General features: G+C 39.8%; 2 protein-coding genes across 3 annotated transcripts in view; one reads left to right on the plus strand and one right to left on the minus strand.

The window, feature by feature from the left end:
* GPR39 (G protein-coupled receptor 39) overlaps positions 1–2,675 on the plus strand; it is a 134,543-nt gene extending 131,868 nt beyond the window's left edge. For both annotated transcript variants that reach the window (XM_038422624.2, XM_038422625.2), the window contains one exon: positions 1,920–2,675. In XM_038422624.2, coding sequence (XP_038278552.1) covers positions 1,920–2,437 — 518 coding nt within the window. In that variant the 3' untranslated portion in view covers positions 2,438–2,675. The remainder of the gene's footprint in view (positions 1–1,919) is intronic.
* The window catches only part of LYPD1 (LY6/PLAUR domain containing 1), a 28,806-nt gene continuing 7,167 nt past the window's right edge, over positions 426–22,064 (minus strand). Inside the window, exon 3 of the mRNA XM_038422628.2 lies at positions 426–3,047. Within this exon, the coding sequence (XP_038278556.1) occupies positions 2,809–3,047 (239 nt within the window). The 3' untranslated portion in view covers positions 426–2,808. The remainder of the gene's footprint in view (positions 3,048–22,064) is intronic.

The following is a 22,064-nucleotide window of genomic DNA, read 5'->3' on the forward strand; positions in this document are numbered from 1 at the left end:
CTCCCTAAAAATGTGAGGTGAGGGACATGCAGTACAAAAATGTTGAAGGACATCTACAGGGAGACTGGTGGTGGAGGGGCGAGGTATTGAGATAGCAGAGAACAGAATGAAAGGTGATGTGCAGAGAAACAAAAGATGAGGCCCACTGTCTCCTCTGGTCACTTATCTGATCAAGCAAGTTCCTACTTCTCCTTTTCCCAGCCTCTATAAATACAGTAATGTTGATATCTGAGATACCAACCCCTCCCTCCCCCCCGCCCGCCCGCCATCCTTCAGGGCAGCAGTATCCTCGAAATTTAAATTTCATTAAAATGTTCTGGGGGGAAAAATTCTCAGAAAAGAGGGTATTTCAATTGATCTGTATGGGTCAATGAGAGAAGAAATTTGTACAGTCCTTGTATAACAGAAGGGAAACTGGTCTCCCATTAAGAAAATGAATCTCTTTATTAAAGAATCTGGAAAAAATAAAATTAAAATGTGAAAACTATGGTTCTTAGAACATGGAATAGACACACTGCTTGTTTTTGAGTCCTGGCACTTCCAAAGTGGTGAAAACCTCGTATCTTTTTCTTTACATTCATAATTTTGACTCCAGTAAAATACTGGTTTTCAAGCCAACAAATGTTATCTAATGCACTGTTTTAGAATTCCATGTCTCCCTAAAGTGATCTCATCCTTTCCATTCAGTTATTCTCTTGTGCTTTCTATGTTTTAGAATTTACAAGATGTGGGGTGTAGTTATGAATCCAAATTTACTGAAAGGCAGCAGCAGAATTCTTGTTTCTGTTGAGAAGCAGGTTGGATTTCAGAACTATAAAATCAAAGGTAGAAAAAATCTGGTAAAATGTGCTGCCTTGCACTACAGAGACTATTCTAACTGTAGGGGAGGCAGACTGCTGCTACCATTGTGTTTTAATTCAAGGCACCTTTGATGAAAAGGGAAAAATGTAGTGGAAACTGTAAAGTTTTCAATTTTTAGTACATTTTCTTGGAGTATTTATATTTGTTTCATCATCAAATGAGAAGTTAGGATTTCCAGCATTTGTTTCCCTATTAGCTAGAGGTTGGTTAGTTTCAAAACTCAGACTGCATTCCCTTCCTTGCCTCCATATCCTTGTGCTACCACTGTGTGAAAAGTACTCTGATGTGTTCTAATGCTACTGTCACAAGAGAGACTCCATTATTGCTGTTTCTCTATTGAAAGCTTCTCCATAAAGACAGAATCCTCAGATGTCTATTTAGATAATGTTTCCTTTTAAAAAAATGTTGATAAGGTAGAGTGATGCAGCGACACAGTATATGTAAATATAGAATGATCAGATACCACATGTTGGAACACATTTTGTATTATCTCAAACTGCTTACGTTTGTCTTTCCTGTGCCATTTACATTCATGAATTTAATTCCCAACATATATCTTTTTAATTACCCTAAAAAGATCCATACATACTTTACTTAAAAAATATCTTCTGTAAGAGGAAAGTTACCAAAAATAATGCCTAATATATTATTATGCATTCTTTTTTTTTTTTTTGTAAAATACAAACAGTCTGATCTCTCTTCTGGGCATTGCCTGCACTAATATGGCTATACTTTTTTTAAAAAGGAAGAAAAGGGAAAACACAAATGTAGGGACAAAAAAATCCCATTCTTTCTAAAGATACAAATATCAATGAGAGAACATCTGAAAATTAACAAGTGCCAACTGGTAGAAATAAATACAATCTTACACAATCTTTATCCAATCATATACAGCAATGACTTTGAACCTGTTAAAATATTTGCTACTGGCAGAAAAAGCTGTCGAGCAAAACACTGAAAAATCAGTATAATTTCCTACCCAGTAAGTGCAAAACTGAGAGACTAAATATTGTATGATTTGTTTCACATGTTTTCTCTTTCTCCCCCTTTGCTCACAGGACTGATTGTTGCCACTCTGGCAATATGTTGGGTGCCAAATCAGATTCGACGGATCATGGCTGCTGCTAAACCTAAGCAGGACTGGACTGTGCCCTACTTCAGAGCGTATATGATCCTTCTTCCCATTGCAGACACCTTCTTTTACTTCAGTTCTGTGGTAAACCCACTCCTGTACACCATCTCTTCTCAGCAGTTCCGAACTGTATTTCGACAGGTCCTCCGTTGCCATCTGACGATAGAACATGCCAATAAACAGAAGCTTCTGCGAGCCAATTTGAATTCTCGAACCAGCAGTGGCCATTTTATGCGTCCATTGATCTTCCTTTCATCTAAGCGCAATTCTTCTAGAAAGAGCCCTGTTTTTTTAAGTACTTTTCAGAATGAGACCAAACCTGACTACAGTCCACAGAAATTGAATCTAGAATCACCGGAGACCAACTTGGAAATAATGCCACTGGAGACTAATTTAGAGTCCAGTCCAGCTGCACAGAATGGCCTTCATGAACATGAAATGTGACTCTGTGTAAGGCAAAGTTAGATGATTAGCAATAAACATAACATGGAAATTTAAAATAACTGAGGATCTAGAGACTGAACAATCAACTATGTCTTCTTTAAGTGCTGTTTCTGATAGACTTGTTTCCAATTACACAAATGGAGCATGAGTTTTTGTGTGCCATTCGTTTTTTAAAGTGCACGCTAGAAATTCAATCAGACAACTGAATTTATTCCTTGCTGAACAAAAGAAATAAAAACAGGGAGAGGAAGATAGTTCTTGGACCAAACTCTTCTTTAGCAGGGTGGCAGCAAAAGAACAGCCGTGTCTTTTGAAGAAACTGGGATATGGAACAAATAATGCCAGGACCAAAAAAAAAAATGCTTTTAAGTTTAGCAATGCACTGATGATAAAAGAGCCAATTTTAAGAGCAAAATAGTAGTTAATGTGCCTGCCTTGGGCACTGTGCCAGAATTCCCCCTCTTCTTGGGCCGGGGTCCATTGCAGAGTGGAGTATTGCAGCAGCTGATACAGACAGAGTTCATTTTCCCTGGGGAGCAGAAAGACTGGTATCCAGCAGAGGCTATGAGACAGGCTGCCGAGGATGCGCAGGACTTGCGATAGAGGGTTCCTGTGACATAGAACAAAAGTTACTTAGCTTAATACGAACATGCTTTTGCTGTACGTTAGAATCCTGGTTTGAAGATTCGGGCAGACAGTTGGGAATACTGGTTAAAATTTTCAAACCAATATTGGGGATTTAGTCTCATCACTTCCATAGGTTAGAATAACAGATGTGACTCAAATCCCTGCATTGCTGTGAAAATCTCAGCCATTGTTTTAGGTTTGTTTTAATGTTGTAAAATATACAATGTGCATTTTAAAGCCATACATTTTACAACCAAAAATGTACTCTGATGGAGTGCCTGTTAAAAGGTTTGAAACGGAAATCTAGTCAATTTCAAAAGGCACTCGAGTTTTTTTTTTTTCTAATGTTTTAAAAATGTTGCTTTTGCTTGTTGCTTTGTGGGGGGGAAAAAGGTACAAAGATGGGTAAGTGATTGACTTTGGGAGGGGAAAATGACTAACCACAAAGCACTGTTCAATGCACAAGGAAAACCAACAAACAGATTGCTCTAATTTTGTTCAGTTCAAGTTGTTATATTAGGAGAGGGTAAAAACAATTTGAAGAGAGATTCTTTTTTGAAAGTTGAAGGTGTTCCTTTAAAAGCTAATATCTCGAACTGTTTTTAACTGAATAAAACACAGTACACTCTGCATTCTAATGCACACAATCCTGTATTTTAAAAATTTTATAGGATGTAAAATAAACAGCTATTGCCACTCAGTACTTCAAGGGTCTTTCCTTTGTGATATGACAGAAATTTGGATAGGGTACATAGTACAGCTGTGAATCCTTGGGTTTTTTTTTTTTTTGGCCCAATTTATCTGGGGGAAGGTTAGGGAGAGGAAGGGGTGGAAGTATAGTAAATGTTATATGCATTCAAGATTAATGAAAACCTCATTCCTCTATAGATACACAAGTAGGATTTTAAAAAGTGCTCATGTTAGTAGGAACAAAGTGAGGCCACTGATGAGTGCTTTTTAAAATCCCACCCATAACCTTTTGATTTTTATGTTCAAGCTAATAGGCAAAGACTGCCTGTCTGAGAAGAAAGGGGATGCCCTAGCCAAAGAAGAAAATGCCCCGAACGCGCATTCAACCGCTTACCTCTTAGTTTCTTTACTCTGAAATAACATGCCCACCAGTATAGTGTGTTGGCTTCTAAGTAGGGCTGTTGATTGATAACAGTTAACTTATGTGATTAACTCAAAAAAATTAATTGCAATTAATCGCAGTTTTAATTGCACTGTTAAACAATAAAATACCAACTGAAATTTATTAAATATTTTGGATGTTTTTCAACATTTTCATATATATTATATTCTGTGTTGTAATTGAAATCAAGGTAAATATTATTTTTTATTACAAATATTGCACTGTAAAAATAAGATAGTATTTTTCCTCATACAAGTACTGTAGTGCAATCTCTTTGTCGTGCAAGTGCAACTTACAAATATAGATTTTTTTTTTGTTACATAGCTGCACTCAAAAACAAAACAATGTAAAACTTCAGAGCCTACAAGTCCACTCAGTCCTGCTTCTTGTTCAGCCAATCGCTAAGACAAACAAGTTTGTTTCCATTTACAGGAGATAATGCTGCCCACTTCTTATTTACAGTGTCACCAGAAAGTGAGAAAAGACATTTGCATTACACTTCGTAGCTGGCATTGCAAGGTCTTTCTGTGCCAGATATGTTAAACATCCATATGCCCCTTCATGCTGCGGCCACCATTCCAGAGGACATGCTTCCATACTGATGACACTCATAAAAAAAAAATGCATTAAATAAATTTGTAACTGAACTCCTTGGGGGAGAATTGTATGTCCCCAGCTCGGTTTTACCCACATTCTGCCATATATTTCATGTTATAATAGTCTCTGATGATGACCCAGTACATGTTGTTCATTTTAAGAACACGTTCACTGCAGATTTGACAAAATGCAAAGAAGGTACCAATGTGAGATTTCTAAAGATAGCTACAGCACTGGACCCAAGGTTTAAGCATCTGAAGTGCCTTCCAAAATCTGAGAGGGACAAGGTGTGGAGCATGCTTTCAGAAGTCTTAAAAGACCAATACTTCAATGCAGAAACTACAGAACCCGAATCACCAAAAAAGAAAATCAACCTTTTGCTGGTGGCATCTGACTCAGATAATGAAAACGAACTTGCGTTGGTCTGCACTGCTTTGGATTGTTATCGAGCAGAACCCATCATCAGCATGTACGCATGTCCCCTGGAATGGGGGTTGAAGCATGAAGGGACGTATGAGTCTTTAGCGCATCTGGCATGTAAATATCTTGCGATGCCAGCTACAACAGTGCCATGCAAATGCCTGTTCTCCCTTTCAGGTGACATAAATAAGAAGTGGGCAGCATTATCTCCTGCAAATGTAAACAAACTTGTTTGTCTTAGGATACGTCTTCACTACTGACCGGATCGGTGGGTAGTGATCGATCTATCAGGGATCGATTTAGCGTGTCTTGTCTAGAGGCGATAAATCGACCCCCAAATCGATGCCTGTACTCCACATCCACAGGAGGAGTAAGCGGAGTCGACTGGAGAGCCGCCGCCATTGACTCGCCGCTGTGAGTACAGCCAGGTAAGTTGAACTAAAGATACTTCAACTTCAACTATGTGAATAATGTAGCTAAACTTGCATATCTTTGTTCAAACCCAGTGTAGCCCAGGCCTTAGCAATTGGCTGAACAAGAAGTAGGACTGATTGGACTTGCAGGCTCTAAAATTTTACTTTGTTTTGTTTTTGAATGCAGTCTTTTTGTACATAATTCTATATTTGTAGGTTCAACTTTCATGACAAAGATTGCAATACAGTACTTGTATTAGGTGAATTGAAAAATACTATTTTTTTTTTACAGTGCAAATACTTGTAATCAAAAATAAATATAAAGTGAGCACTGTACAATTTATATTCTGTGTTGTAATTCAATATATTTGAAAATGTAGAAAACATTCAAAAATTTATATAAATGGTATTCTATTGTTTAACAGTGCGATTAATCGCAATTAATTTTTTTAATCACTTGACCTCCCTACTTCTAAGAGGTTTTTTTTTAAATATTATGCATTAATCAGTAAAACTCAAAGCACTTTATAAAGGCAAGTATGTATCAGCATCCCCACTTTCCAGACGATGCATAGAAAGGTGAAGTGACCTGCTAAGGTTCACAGAGCAGGTCAGTGACAGTCGAGGTTAAAATTCAGGTCTCCTATGGAGTTGATCATGCTGCTTCCCAGCACAGAAACTGAAGATGTCAAAGCTGTGTCTCTGGGTTGTTGCTTAGCCTTGCCTACCCAAGGCCCCCTCAGTAATACTATAATAGAATGCTCAATATTAAGCATTTGTGCTAACCATAATGTACAGTTCTGAAGCATAAACGTTTATGTATAACCAAATTAACTGACAGGAAAGCACTTAAGTGATACTTAAAGTTAAGTACATACTTAACTTCCACTGACTTGAAAGGAATTAAGCATAGTTTTAAAATGACATGCCTACATCTTTAACCCTCTCTAAATCCCGGCCCCTGTGGGTGGGTCACTAATAGTTGTGGGTAAGTTCCTTTTTAGGTGAGCTGAGTTAAGGATATGAGGATTCACTGGAAGAACTGTGTGTCCACGTACACCATGAATCACAGCCCAATAAGGGCTCCTTGAGGCCGAGCACTAGGAGAGCAGAAGCTTGGGGAGGAGGCCAAAGAGGTGGGAGTGTGGCTTGTGGATAGCCAGCTATGATATGTAGGTCCACTGGCTAAATCCCATTTGAACGGGGGGGAGAAGGGAGAGAGCAGTGCACTAGTTCTACAGTCTAGTAGAGACTTTAAGCAGTAATAGCTACTGCAGAACAAAGCCATCTTCCCCCCACTTGCTGTGAACCTCCCCCCAGTGCACAGTCGATTTGGTTTGTGCCCCGGGGGAAATTATTTTCTACGCTCAGCAATATTGCTTAGAGAGGAAAAGCAGCTATTGGTCTTATTTTAATCAATTCCCTGCATGTTGCCCCAAAACTGGTACTGTTCTAGTGTAATGGAACTTTCAGAATCGATGCCAATATAAAGTTATCTACAGAAAATTCTTATCTTCTTCTTCTGATCTTAATTAAATCAATGACCTGCTTGGAGCCAAGATTTCACCCACTATGTTGGTTTCATCTTTGACTATTGATGCTGCCATGGAATCTTGCCTTAAGGACAGACTTTATTTTGGGTAAACTTTGTTTACAAGGGCTTTTTTTCCTTTCACAAACTCATGTCAAGGTTTGCATGCGGGTGACCCAGGAAATAGATTATTCCTCTCCAGGAGCTCTAAGAGTGTTATCCCATGTAGGTTTGTTATGCTGGCACCCCAATCTTTTTAAAAAAAAATAAAAATGTCTGAGTTGCTTTGTCCAAATTTATTCTCCAGCATTTGAAGGGCAAAAGCCCGGTCCCAGCCTTGCTACTTGCATGGCCATTGCTAGAGCTAATTTTCTCTAGTTCTTGAGAAATCACTGCTTTTGTATCAGTGTTAAATGAGAACAACCATGCTGAGTGTTTCCCATTTCTATTCCAGAAGATCAGACCTTGGTGATGAGTCCTCTTCCTCCTCGGCAGGCTTCTGGCTCATCCAATCATCTATATTTAGAACATGCCAAGAACATTGAAGCTGGATTTTTCCCTGCCTAACTATTAAGCTTCTAGAATGTTAGTAACAGAGGTGCATGATTTGGTTCTGTTTATATATAGTTTTTCTTCTGCTGCTGAGCATTTTTCTTTGACTGAGATGGTTCTCTCCATTTCACATGACTTGCATCCACAAGTGATTTATGGTTTAGGTATCTGATGTGATGGAGCCTCCAAGTCGTGTTGCTTTGACTGAAGGACTAGGTTCATTACTGTGAACAGTTTGTTCATGGCCTCAAATGGAAGCATCCTAATTTTCACCAGGGAACTCTGAAGACCTCAATCATGAAGATCATATACACCTACAGCCTTAATTTCAACTGCCATCAATGGCTTTCTTATCTCCAGCATGAATTCAGTTGAACAATAGAGTTCCTGTAAAAACAAACCCTAAATTCCTGCAGGGCAGGTGGAATTTTAAACTCTAGTACTGTAGTTTCATGCACAGATGGAACACATTCATGCTTAAGTAGAACGAATAATCTGACTGGCCATAAAGCCTCATTGTAACATTCATCTCTTGTAGCGTCTTCATGATTGTTTCTTCCAATAGAGAATTCCATTCCCCAATGAGTGTTTGTTTATTCCCACTTCCAGCTGCAGTAGCAGTAATCTGAATTAGACTCAGATTCTTCTTTAGATAATTAAAACTGTGCAGCATTGTTATAGTTGTGTTTGTGGCAGTTCTTTGGCTTTTTTAGATCTCTCCACATCCCAGGTATCTTTTTATAAACAAAAAAGTACAGATGGATCTGTGTTCAAAGGAGCTGTTACATAGAAATTATCTGCATTTTCAAGATGACTCTAGGAGTTGTCAGGTAGCAACTCAACTTGTATGGAAAAAGGTTTTTTCTGTGCTTGGCATACCGTAATCCTTCTTCACAAGATACAATAAAGATAAGCAAGTAGGCTGAAAAATAGGAAAAATTGCTGCCAATCGAGGCGATTTACTTTCTTCTTGCTCAACTTCTAATTAAATACGACTCTTATTTCCCCATACCTTTTTGGTTCAAGTTGGGGCAAAAGCTATGAAGCCCTGAATCACAGAAATCTTAGAGATGGTTATTATAGAAGACTAGCTCATACCTCTTTGGTCCTGGTTTCTTGAGGTAGTAGAATGAATATGAATATAGAATGAATATATGAATTTTTCTATATTCTATATCCAAACTTTGATTCAAGGAAAAATAATAACCCTCCTCCAGAAAGGTTAGTTGGCTAGCTGATCTCTGTTTCTAAAAAGTAACTGTTATGCATTAGAGGCTAGATAACTGTAATCCTTTTTGGATTTTCCACCTCTAGAAGCCTTATTGCTTGTATACCTCAAAGCAGTCTTTCCTCTGACTTCACTTTTTAGGTGGTGAAGATGGAAATCCTCTTTTGTCCTCCTTCACCCCTTCTGAAATGACTGTTGGAAATATCTTTCCTGAACAATTTCCCCCCCCCCCACCCGCTAATGGAGCTGAAGACAATACTGTCTTCTACCATCACAGATTTCACTGCTCAGTAATGGATACCATTGGTTCAGCTACAAATACATCATCAATTTAATGCACCACCTTTAAAGGGAGTTGCCACATCTGTGTGGGGCTTATTCTTTAAAATTACTACAGTGGGTAAGCAGACTGCTGCCCCATGATTTTTTTCCCCCCCTTGCAAAGGAGATATGTTAGCAGCTTGAGTTTAGAGGTCCCGGACAATTCTGGTGGTCAACTAATATTTTTACAATGTAAACAATGTTTCGATAGAAATTTAGACCATGCCAGGTGGTCTAAAACAATACCCACCCCACCACTCACTGAGAAGAGATATACCTTCCCCACCCTCCCCTGCTCCTTCCTCTAAGGCTCTGTTATATATTATACAAAAATGACATTAAAAGAACTTTATGAAGGTTGCAAAGTCAAGCACTCAAACTGGGCCATGACAAATTTAAGGCTGCCTTAATTCATTCTCCTTGTGCCTATGCGGTATGATATAGTCTCTAATACCATGATCATATATTATTTTTTCCCCCACAGGATCCCTGCCTCTTTTGGTGCACAGAACAAACAAGGTTCACTTAATGAGCTCAGTTCCAGTATCCACATCTGAGTATCAATAACATATATACAAAGTCAATCCTATCTCTCACATGGCTTATCACGTCTGGATTTGCTTTGAGTTTTTACCAAAAATAAAGGAATGTAAACTCTGCCCTCTGATTTACAAAACCATACAGCTCCTGATAGGCTTTTTAATAAACAAAGCTTAGAGTAGCAGGTCCAGGCTGACAAGTGTACTGCATTGGTGTACATTAGGTTGACCAACCGGGCTTGGAAGAGTGGAGTACTTAGTGCTATACATCTTGTATCCTATGAAATATATCAAACCTAGACTGGAAGGAATGCAGCATTATTGAAGTTTAATAATGTGTATAAAAGTGATTTCCTAAGATCCTAATCAATAGTCCATGTGTAACAAGCCCAGCCACATTTATAAGAAGTCGGAATAAATTCCGAATAAATTTTCAATAAGTACCCTCACTCTTGCCCTAAAAAACCCCCCACTTTTGAACACTCATCTGCTTTCTGAAAAGGTAGATGTGGAAGGCACCCCTGCCTCTTTGTACATTCTTGTATATTACCCATCTTTTAGGCCTAAAGCCACATAGGGTTTTAGCCATTGCAACACTTAGCATTTGAAAATCACATGATCCACAAAGCCTGTGTTAGGTGCCTAGATGCCCAATACAGTACATAGGGAGAGACAGGCACCTGAAAATGGGATCCGCAGAAGCCAGCATACTAGGTGGAAAGCTGCTTAAGGTAGCCACTATAAATACAAATGAGAGTGTGTGGCCTAAGCTGCCATCTTCTCACAGTGCTAGACATCTCCCAGACTTGCACGCTTGCTTATATGCTCTGCTTGCAAGCCAAAGCTGGGATTCCTACAGGGTTCGGTGGCAGTTGAATAGGGAGAGCACAGTGGTACCTAAAAATGGGAATGAGAGTCAAGGGCCTTTCATGGCGCTGGCCCTCAGGGTCTGTCTTTATGTCTAAAACAGTGTCAGGGGACCTGGGTTCAAAACTGTTTAGGGATGGTAGTATTGCATGTCTCTGGCTTTACTTTAGGATTATACTTGGGCCCTTAAACTATAAGCTCTTTGAGACAGGAAATCTTATTTGTTCTACTCTATACAGTACTGCATACAGCTAAGGGCTGGTCTATACTAGGAACTTGCATTGGTATGGCAACCTAACCAGCGGTGTACGCAGTGCTAGGTTCATGGACGAACTCTTCTGTCAGCCCAGCTACCACCTCTCAGGGAGGTGGATTACCTACACCAACAGGAGCATCCCTCTCATCAGCATAGGTAGCATCTACACTCAAGCACTACAGTGATACAGCTGCAGCAGTTGTAGTGTAGACATACTTGGCCAGTAGACAAGTCATTTAGCGTTTTCCAGGTCCAACAACACAATAAAATGTAGAGGGGAAAACCCATTCAAACAAACCTTTGCATACATCAGTGTTGCATGTACCATTCATAGACTGTGAACTAGTTGGAGGTTTTGGCAATCATGGAGCGCCATATGTGGTAATGCAATCTTCTTCTGGTCTCTAAAGCATGGTGTTCCTGTCGTCCTTCCATACAGCAATGGGAATTTCCACAGGGAGGCTATTTCATGCCCTATACACATCTTAGCCTGTACAACTATATTGCATAAATTGGACTTGTGGCACCTTAGAGACTAACAAATTTATTTGAGTGCCACAAGTACTCCTTTTCTTTTTGCGAATACAGACTAACATGGCTGCTACTCTGAAACCTGTCCATAAATTGGACTGTCTCCCCTATCACTGAAATAAATGAATGCCTATTGTACCAAGTAGCTGCACAATCACATTTTATGACTATGAGTAAAGATGCTACTATTCTTGCCACAAAATAAGGTAAACAACGCATTTCTACCCTATGGACTTCATATGCTGCATATGAAGCACACAGTGAGCAACATAGAGCAAAAAATGCAGTATATTCCAGCTCTGTGGAGGCGTTTTTTTAGTACCTCTATTATATTAAAAATAAACTATCAAAAACAAGCCAGCATAACAAAAAGTACTTTGCATCTGCAGGAGCACAGAAGGAAGCTTTCTATGTCTTGTTCTTTGCTGTATCACTAGTTTCTGTGGGCCTTTAATGTACCTTTCTTATATTTACTTGTCTGGCACTGCCCAGAATATGCTAGTGCTTTTGATTCATAATAGAAGGTAAGGCCACTGCCTAAAGAGCCTATGGCAGAACAGCTCAGCCACAGCATAAAGAAAAGCTCATACACAATAACAGAAAGTAGCAACAGGACAACCAAAAATTGGGAACCATTCAAGTATAGAAAAGACCAGTTATAACATTGAATTTAAAACAATCCAGTATTCTACCAACACACACCATTCTGAGAGCACTATTGGGCACAAACGTGTGTTCATATTAGCCTACTGAATAGCAATGATTGAGAACGGTTTCAAGAAACAAAGTGTTAGATTCACAAAGGGGATTAAGCAACGCAATTCCTAACTTTCAGATGTGCTGATACCAGTATAATTCACAAACCCTGAGTTAGGGGCCCACGTGCCCTCTACACGGTGTGGGGAGAATTAGACACCTCTAAATGGGATCCACAAAACACAGTATGCTGAGCTAGGAGTTGCCTAAACTAGCCAATAGAGTGATAGAGCCCAGTAGCAAATGCCAAGGAGAGGGGTGTGTCATGAGCCCTGCCCCTCAAAGGGAATTAGATGCCTAAATCTGGGCTGGAAGTTCATTAGCCAAGTGATTAGGACACTCATATGAGATAAGATGTTAAGAGTAACAAGAAGGGTTTCTTCAGGTATGTTAGCAACAAGAAGAAAGTCAAGGAAGGTGTGGGCCCCTTACTGAATGAGGGAGGCAACCTAGTGACAGAGGATGTGGAAAAAGCTAATGTATTCAATGCTTTTTTTGCCTCTTCCTTCACGAACAAGGTCAGCTCTCAGACTACTGCACTGGTCAGCACAGCATGGGGAGGAAGTGACCAGTCCTCTGTGGAGAAAGAAGTGGTTCGGGACTATTTAGAAAAGCTGGACGAGCACAAGTCCATGGGACCGGATGCACTGCATTCAAGAGTGCTAAAAGAGTTGGCAGATGTGATTGCAGCGCCATTGGCCATTATCTTTGAAAACTCATGGAGATTGGGGGAAGTCCTGGATGACTGGGAAAAGGCTAATGTAGTGCCCATCTTTAAAAAAGGGAAGGAGGAGGATCCTGGGAACTACAGGCCAGTCAGCCTCACCTCAGTCCCTGGAAAAATCATGGAGCAGATCCTCAAGGAATCAATTCTGAAGCACTTAGAGGAAAGTGATCAGGAACAGTCAGCATGGATTCACTAAGGGCAAGTCATGCCTGACTAATCTAATTGCCTTCTATGACAAGATAACTGGCTCTGTGGATGAGGGGAAAGCAGTGGACGTGTTGTTTCTTGACTTTAGCAAAGCTTTTGACACGGTCTCCGACAATATTAAAGAAGTACGGGCTGGATGAATGGACTATAAGGTGGATAGAAAGTTGGCTAGATTGTCGGGCTCAACGGGTAGTGATCAATGGCTCCATGTCTAGTTGGCAACCACTATCAAGTGGAGTGCCCCAAGGGTCGGTCCTGGGGCCGGTTTTGTTCAATATCTTCATAAATGATCTGGAGGATGGTGTGGATTGCACCCTCAGCAAGTTTGCAGATGACACTAAACTGGGAGGAGAGGTAGATACGCTGGAGGGTAGGGATAGGACACAGAGGGACCTAGACAAATTAGAGGATTGGGCCAAAAGAAATCTGATGAGGTTCAACAAGGACAAGTGCAGAGTCCTGCACTTAGGACAGGAGAATCCCATGCACCGCTACAGACTAGGGACCGAATGGCTAGGCAGCAGTTCTGCAGAAAGGGACCTAGGGGTTACAGTGGACGAGAAGCTGGATATGAGTCAACAGTGTGCCCTTGTTGCCAAGAAGGCCAATGGCATTTTGGGATGTATAAGTAGGGGAATTGCCAGCAGATCGAGGGCAATCGAGGTGATCGTTCCCCTCTGTTCGATATTGGTGAGGCCTCATCCAGGGTACTGTGTCCAGTTTTGGGCCCCACACTACAAGAAGGATGTGGAAAAATTGGAAAATGTCCAGCGGAGGGCAACAACAATGATTAGGGGACTGGAAAACATGACTTATGAGGAGAGGTTGAGGGAACTGGGATTGTTTAGTCTGCAGAAGAGAAGAATGAGGGGGGATTTGATAGCTGCTTTCAACTACCTGAAAGGGGGTTCCAAAGAGGATGGATCAAGACTGTTCTCGGTGGTAGCAGATGACAGAACAAGGAGTAATGGTCTCAAGTTGCAGTGGGGGAGGTTTAGGTTGGATATTAGGAAAAACTTTTTCACTAGGAGGGTGGTGAAACACTGGCATGCGTTACCTAGGGAGGTGGTGGAATCTCCTTCCTTAGAAGTTGTTAAGGTCAGGCTTCACAAAGCTCTGGCTGGGATGATTTAGTTAGGGATTGGTCCTGCTTTGAGCAGGGGGTTGGACTAGATGACCTCCTGAGATCCCTTCCAATCCTGATATTCTATGATTCTATGTAAGAGACCCTGATTCAATTTCTCTTTCTGCCTGATGAGAAGGGGCATCCATCAGGTGAGTGCCCTAACCATTGGACTAATCTGATGTGGAGCTGTCATTGGGCCAGAGAGGGGAAGTGTGAAATAACTATAGTCCAGTGGTTAGAGCACCCATGTTTAAATCCCGGCTCATTAGACAGAAGAAAGACTTAAACTGGGGTTTCCCAGATGAATGCTGTAACCACTGGGCTGATGGGTATCAGGAGCTGCTCTTCCCCTCCTTCCCCAGCAAGAAGGCTGTTCTATGCAGAGTTAGGCAGGCACTGAGCACACCTACCTGATCAGGTGCTACATGGTAATGCCTAATTTGAGAATCCTGCAGGGGCTTAGGCAATAGTTAGATATGCAGGCACCTGCTTAAGATGCAGTGTGCATGGCCAGTGGCTGGAATCTAGGCACCTAAGGCACTTTTACAGGAAACATTTTTGGTATTTAGAGAATTTTTGCAGAAACTGATACATCCAGACTTAGATGGCAGCTGAGTGAGGGGTTTGTAAATGCCAGTGGTGACTAAACACTGGTCTTAAGCACCTGAAGTGGGAGTTTGTGGCCTTAAATGCCTTTGGGAATCTGGCCTAAAAACAAAATTAAATAAAGATGAAATGGCCCTAGATTAAATTAAATATGTCCTAAAATAGACATTTCTGTAATTCCAATTCATGTTTTGCATTATAATGTTTCTAATTGCTGGGCTATCAAATAGTATAGTATAAGAACTTCTCCATGGTCCTAGATAACTATTCCTCCGATAGGGTTTTGTAAAGAAGAGGAGACACAAGGAAGCAACACATGGAAAGTTTCTGCCATATTCTTGCATTTGGTGCTTACCAAAAAGGTTGCAAATTATTTATTGCTTCAGTCAAGCTCATCTGAATCTGCTGCACGTGCACACACTGTGTGAAACAGGTAATAATAATTAGCCTCACTTTAATGATACACGTTCATGATTAATTAAGTCTGTCTTAGATGTTATTGCATTTGTTCATAAAGACAAGATTTAACACAGTGTATATAAGCTGATAAAGCATTTTTATGTCACCTTTGTTATACCAGTCTCCTAAATGGCCTCACCTCTTGTACCTCTGAATTTTTTAATTTTGGGGGTCTTGGGAAATCTGTACGGTCATGCTTTTTTGAAGCACTCAGACTTGATGTCTTGTCTTTCTACCTACACTTTCTCTGCAGTTTCAACTGTATATATGGTATTCTTTAGTTCTTGCCCTAAATTGTGTGAGTCCTGCATTTCAGCCCAGTGTCTGCTGCATTTCTGAGTATACAATACTTGAGTAATTATTGCCTTAAATATTGGTTTTCCGTAGCCTAGCTAAGTATCCTAACCGCTGGGCTATGGAGTCTCTGTCCCACTCTGACCTAATGACCATTTAAGTAATGTATGTAAAGTGAAACAACTTCCACAGGCAAGACCCTGCCCACACTAGCCATAGCACTCACTAGGAGCCTGTCTTCAGGTCCCTGCTCTGCTCAGGTAGAATGCAGATTTGCACTAGGTATTAGGGGAGCCCATCACCATATCCTACCTGCAGGCCTAATGGGTGCTTGGAGTGGTTCTTGAAAAAGGGCTGACCTGGCTTAGGCCCTGAATGCCAGGAGACAGTTCAGGACTGTGACTTTCGAGTGGGGGGAGTTAGGCATCCAAGTTCCTTTGAGGGCTGGGTTTTGGCAGCTCCCTGCTCAGTGTGCTGACTTCTGTGAATCTCTTTTTTTTACACACCTAACTCTCCCCATGCATTGTATAGGGACCCTGGGCACCTAAGTCAGGGTTGTGAATTCCACTCGATGGCAGGGAACCTAAAAGATAGGCATAGCAACACTCAGCCTATGCACCCCTTCCTTGTGAATCCCACCCTTCTTGTAATGCCAGAATTAAATAAATATCATCTTTGATGTATATCATTTAATTAAATATGATTTTTGATTTATTTGAAATATAGGACTTGAGTTCAGATTTTTTGATACATCCACAGATGGTCAAAAACAGACTGCAAAGGCACAAAAGGATTAGGGTATAGGATTATCCTGTTCTAGCGGAGGATCTGGTACAGATTAACTAGGACAGCCTTTGTAACAGACTAAGTGGCTTTGATATGCGCCTTTTCCTCCACTCACTAGTTTGTAAAGCTAAGTGTAACACTGACAAACCCTGGTCTTCAGCGGAAGCGATAGAACCTGGGATCTCTGAAGCTTAGTGCATGAGTCTCTGCTGCATGAGCTAAAAGCCACATGCCACTTAGTCAAGGTTGTAGCAGACTCATTACTCTCTAGGTGGTTTAAGTGCCACTGGAAGAGGACAGAACACCCCACGCAGCAGGCATCGGTCACATAAGCATCCCTGTTTATCTAGTATTTGTTCACAGGATTCATTATACAGTGATTTGATGCCACACGTCTGTTTAGGATTTTGCTCTCCAATTTATAGAAAAAGTCTTTATGAATATTTGATCCAATAAGGTTCTACACGTATTAGAATGTGACACATCTTACAGGTGGAAAAGGAATGTTTCCTTGCATTATGCTTTGAAAAGAAATCATGTATTCAAAACTTGCTTATGTGCAACTAGACTAATATTCAAGAAGCTGAAGTTGTTACAATAACTTCATATAAAAGACTCAAACCTGTGCTCTTGCTTTGTTTCTAAGAAAGAATAACTTGCTTGGAAGAGATGAAAACTGGGCAGGCTTTTAATTTTACACACAGGCTCTTTAAATTGTGCTGTTTCATTTTAGACTAATTTTGCTGTCCCTACTCTCTCAAAACTCACACTGAAGTTAATTAGGTTTTAATAACAATTGTACTTATGTACTACCTTCCATGAGAGAATCTCAAAGTGATTTAATAAACATCTAATTAATCTTCACTATATTTAATTGTGATCCTCAATTTATAAGGAGGCACCTGAGGCATGAGGTTAAATGATCTGAAGTCTGCAGCACCACCAGAGACAGAACTCAGCTCTTCTATCTCCAAGACCTATGCTTTAGAACCAAGGCCCTGCATACCCCCTTCCATTACACTAGTAAGGATTCCAGAATTGGACCCTATAAATGTATTAAGGAGCAAGTATATCCACAATTAGATTCTGAGATAGCGTAGTATAGTTATGAAAACTACATCCATTATCTTAGTGTTTTCTTCCTAAGGGCTTGCATGACTTGAGTGTTAATTTGGATTAAGGCAGGGTCTGAATTTAAAGTGCAATAGCTATTTCTGAATAACTCCAAGTGTGGACACTCATTCCAGACTTATTCTTGACTGTGTCCTGAATAACTCCTGGTGTAGACAAGTAGTAAATAGTTCTTCATATACAATTTCAATTTATGCTTAGAATGATTGCAGCAAGTATTTTAAAAATTTTGTTTTATTCACGGCGTTGTTTTTTTAAATCCTTTGTGCAAATACAGTAATAGGTGGTTTTGAACAACACATGTCTTTTTTAAAAAAGATGCTTGATTACATGCTTTCTGACCTCTCTGCCATGACCATGTCATGTAGAACTGAAAATGTTCTTAGATGAAAACAGGATAATTGCTGGCTACAGTGAACAAGGGACTGGATTACTGTGATTTATTTTACAATATTGAAGAGAACATGGCATCAAATCATACCTTCCAATTATGGCACTGGAAGTCTAAAGCAAAACAGGCTTGTTAATATTGTTTTAAATAATGACCCAGGGAAATCCATCCTATTGCTTGCAGCTTCACAAAGCACAAGTGAGTCATTAAACTACTAAAATATGCATTGATTAGCAAAGTCTAAGAGCAGCACCTGGTTTTTCTGTATTACCAGACAGATTTTTTTTTTAAGTAAATGCCAAGTATGGATTAAAAACAATTGCATTCCAGTCAAACCTCAGCTTTCATTTTCCAATCTTAACCTTTTATTTTCTGCTGTTGTATCTGTTTCATCTTTACAATTTAGTGTGCACTAGCAGTAAAGTAGTAAATTGTACAACTTTTCAAGTACAGTTGGCTTGTGCAGTCGTCAGCTGTCTTTTCTTTCTACATGGTAGGGAAGTGTCATAGATATTGAGATCAAAATGTATTCCAGTTTCCAGTATTGGAAATTTACTCAGGCTTCTGACCTTTCAGGATCAGAGTTTAGTATTTTACTTGAACGTATTGATTATAGTAGTAATTCCCTGAAATGAATTAAAATAGCATAAGGACTATGGCTCCCTGAATGTTAAATGGCCCCAATCCTGCAAACATTTACACACATAAATAACTTTAAGCATGTGAATAGTCCATATATTTTTCGAGAGCCTTATTGAGTTCAGTGTATCTATTTGCATGCGTACAGTTATTTGCCAGTATACATATTTGCAGGACTGGGGCTGACGTTGTCAGCTCTTGAAGTTTAACACAGAAACCTACATTCAGGTCTTGATGGATTAAAGAAGGACCTAATTTATGAGTATATTGTTGTTTAAAGTATGTATTTATGGTTTAAATCTAAATATATATTCTGCTATTGATTTTGGATATTTAACATTTTAGGATCCAATCCTGCTGTCCTTGACTTCAATGTTAGCAGGATGAGGCCATTGGTTTGGGGGTTTTAAAATGATTTTTAGTTCAAATTGAAAGTGTCACTGGTAATACCATCATTAGAACGCCACGTACTATGGATGCAGCATTTGTGATTACTCTGTTTTGCCAATGGATGTCCCTGCTATAAAATGAAAATAACTACATTGTTGTCATTAAATATACCTGCTTGTGTTTAGCTCCCTGGGAGTTAGAGAAAAATCTGGGCAGGTCACTGGAAATTGTTTTTGAAATTCAGATTCATTTATATGTGAAATGTGAGGCACGATATGGTACTCTGAAGGGACAGAGTTCAGAGATACCAGCCTATGGGCACCATATCCTATCCTTGTACATATTTTTCAGACAAGCTCAGAAATAGAAAAACATAAAAAGCTATTGTCCATGTCCTATGAGAAATGAAATTTATTGGACCAGATATCACAACTTCCTTAAAATAATACAACACTTCATCACTTTTGCAATTGGATCCTTTTCATGGTTTTCAAGTCAAACTACTTGAAGTCCACAATTAGCTCCATCATTACTTTACTGTATTTAAAACACACACACACACACACACCCACACACACACACACAACTCTCTATGGTTTCACCTTATCTAATATACTTAATTCAGTTTATCTCCTGCTTATTTTGTAGTGTTATAGGCAACCGAAAGATAGAAAGCAATTTATTAATAAGAGAACATGCCCTTCAGCTTTGGCATCTGAAAAGAGTTTCTGAATGGTAATATATCCACGATATATACACAATATATCTCGAAGTTTACAGCATATAGTGAAAGTTAATGACATACACTATAATTCTTTTATTCATATGCAAGCTTTTATTCACACCCCAACAAAAAGAATCTAGGTGTTGTGGATATTGGTTACTATGCTTTGATTCTGTTCAGCATCTAACTGTGCAGAACAAGATGCTATTTGCTAACCATGTCATGCACTAAGTTGCTTTATACATTTGAAAAATACTAATAAAATATATTGTCTTAAGTGTTATATTAGTTTTGAAAATCAAAATAGATATGTGCATCTCTTCATTCCCCTCCTTATTCCCAACTCCATTGAGTTATTAAAACAAAAAGACTTATCACTTTTTAATCTCCCCTCTGTATTTTCCACCAAATGAAGTGAGCTGTAGCTCACGAAAGCTTATGCTCAAATAAATTTGTTAGTCTCTAAGGTGCCACAAGTACTCCTTTTCTTTTTGCGAATACTAACACGGCTGCTACTCTGAAACTTAATCACTTTTGACATTGTTCTAAAAAAAAAAAAAAACCCCAAAAAAACACCCCCCCCAAAAAAAAAAAAACCACTGCAGGAATTGGTACATATTCCTTTCTGTAAATTTTTAAGTGATAAAGATGAAGTTAAAGAAGATTTATAGCCATTACCTATAAAACCGTAATGTCTAGAGAGATTCTGAAGGTGTTTAAACTTTGTTGGCTATAGTAATCTTTTGTCAATAAATGTACGCAGGACACACTCTCCCCTTTGATAACAATGTGTAACTGCTGCTTGAGTCAATGGGAGTTATGCGGTAACAGAAATCTGTCAGTCTGCCTGAGGCGTCAGGTGATCAGGCTGAGGCCACAGGATCATTAAGGGAGGAGATGACGTAACACACCAAGTGTCTAAATTTTAAAGCTTTATTGATAAAATAATAAAACAACAGCGGAGAGTGATGGGTGCTTCCCATGTTACTCAGAGGAAGGAAGAAAGTGTTAGTGCCTCAAGCCCTAACCCACTTTCATACTCACACACGCTCTACCAAGGCTGGCCAAGCCTGGGTGTAACGTAAGCAGAAGAGGAGGAAGGGTGGACGGGAGTTATGTCCTGGGCCCAGGTTGTCCCGGGGTCTGCTGTGATCTCCAAATTACTCCAGCTCTCAGGAGGGTTTTAAGACCTGGGTTCCTTTGCGGGTGTTCCATTCCGTGACCTCTGTTTCTGGTGCTCTTTGCGCCAGTACAAACTGGCTTTCTGTGGTCTTCTTCGCTTTACTAAAACACAACAGCTCCAGGGACGCGAAGCTCTGCTCCCCCTGTCATTGTCTCACCTGTATTTTCCATCTCTGCAGCCCTGGTCCAGTGTACTTTTTCTTTTCTCATGGCTGGCAGTGGCTGGGTGAGATAATATTTCATCTAGCACCATGACCTTGGACTGGGGCCAGCTCTTATCATCCGACTGAGTTTGCTAGCTGCAATGTTGAGTTAACCCGTTCTCTGCTTTCTTTCTCCTTCCCCCTTTGGCCTCTTGCAGCCTGAAAAAGAATCTTTTACTCCCCACGCACACTTTTGACCCTCCCCAAAATGCTTTGCGATGCTAGCAACAGTGTTAGCAACATGCAGTGCTGATCTGCCTTCCCCAGGGGAACCCCTGAGGTCGTGACAGTTATGCATGTGCAGGAGAGGAGTATATACTTGATTATCCCTTAAGAACCACATATGGTGCAACTTGAATTTGGCAGCAAAGAAACCAGAGGTGAAGGTGTTAACGTAGGACTAGTTGTGGTAGAACTTTATCAGCTTCCCTCTACTTGATGAAAGGAGGGACTTGGAAATCAGTATCATGAAGATCCTTAGAAACAGCAATTAAAATTCACCAGTGAAATGATTTATCATGTTCCTAGGCACTACTTTAAGTGTACAATTACAGTAATTGCTTTAATTATACTGCAGTGTTCTATACAAGTGCATGCATGGGAAATGCCAATGTAAATTAAAGAAAAAGAAAAAGAAAAAAGAGAACCTTTTTTTGCAGGTGTATTGAATTGATGAGGTGACTTCATTTACAGGGAAACTTTATAAATAACCTAAATTTCTCTAGATAGCAAGATGGGTTTTTAGAAACTTATTTTGTAATGCCTATTGCAAAACTCTTTTTGCCTTTTTCCAAGCGGCATTTCTAATGCAGATAATAGGTGAATGGTGTAACAGAGACAGTGAAAAAAAGATCTACATAACAGATGTAGCAAGAGCATGAAGCCTTGTTTTAAAAATTCAGTAGCCTGTTATAGCTACTGAGCATTGAGATGGTCTAAGGATTTTACATTTTCCAATTCTCTCCTTTGATTTTTCTCCCCTCACACTTTGT

This window comes from Dermochelys coriacea, chromosome 11 (assembly GCF_009764565.3).
Source record: "Dermochelys coriacea isolate rDerCor1 chromosome 11, rDerCor1.pri.v4, whole genome shotgun sequence".
Lineage (NCBI taxonomy): Eukaryota > Metazoa > Chordata > Testudines > Dermochelyidae > Dermochelys > Dermochelys coriacea.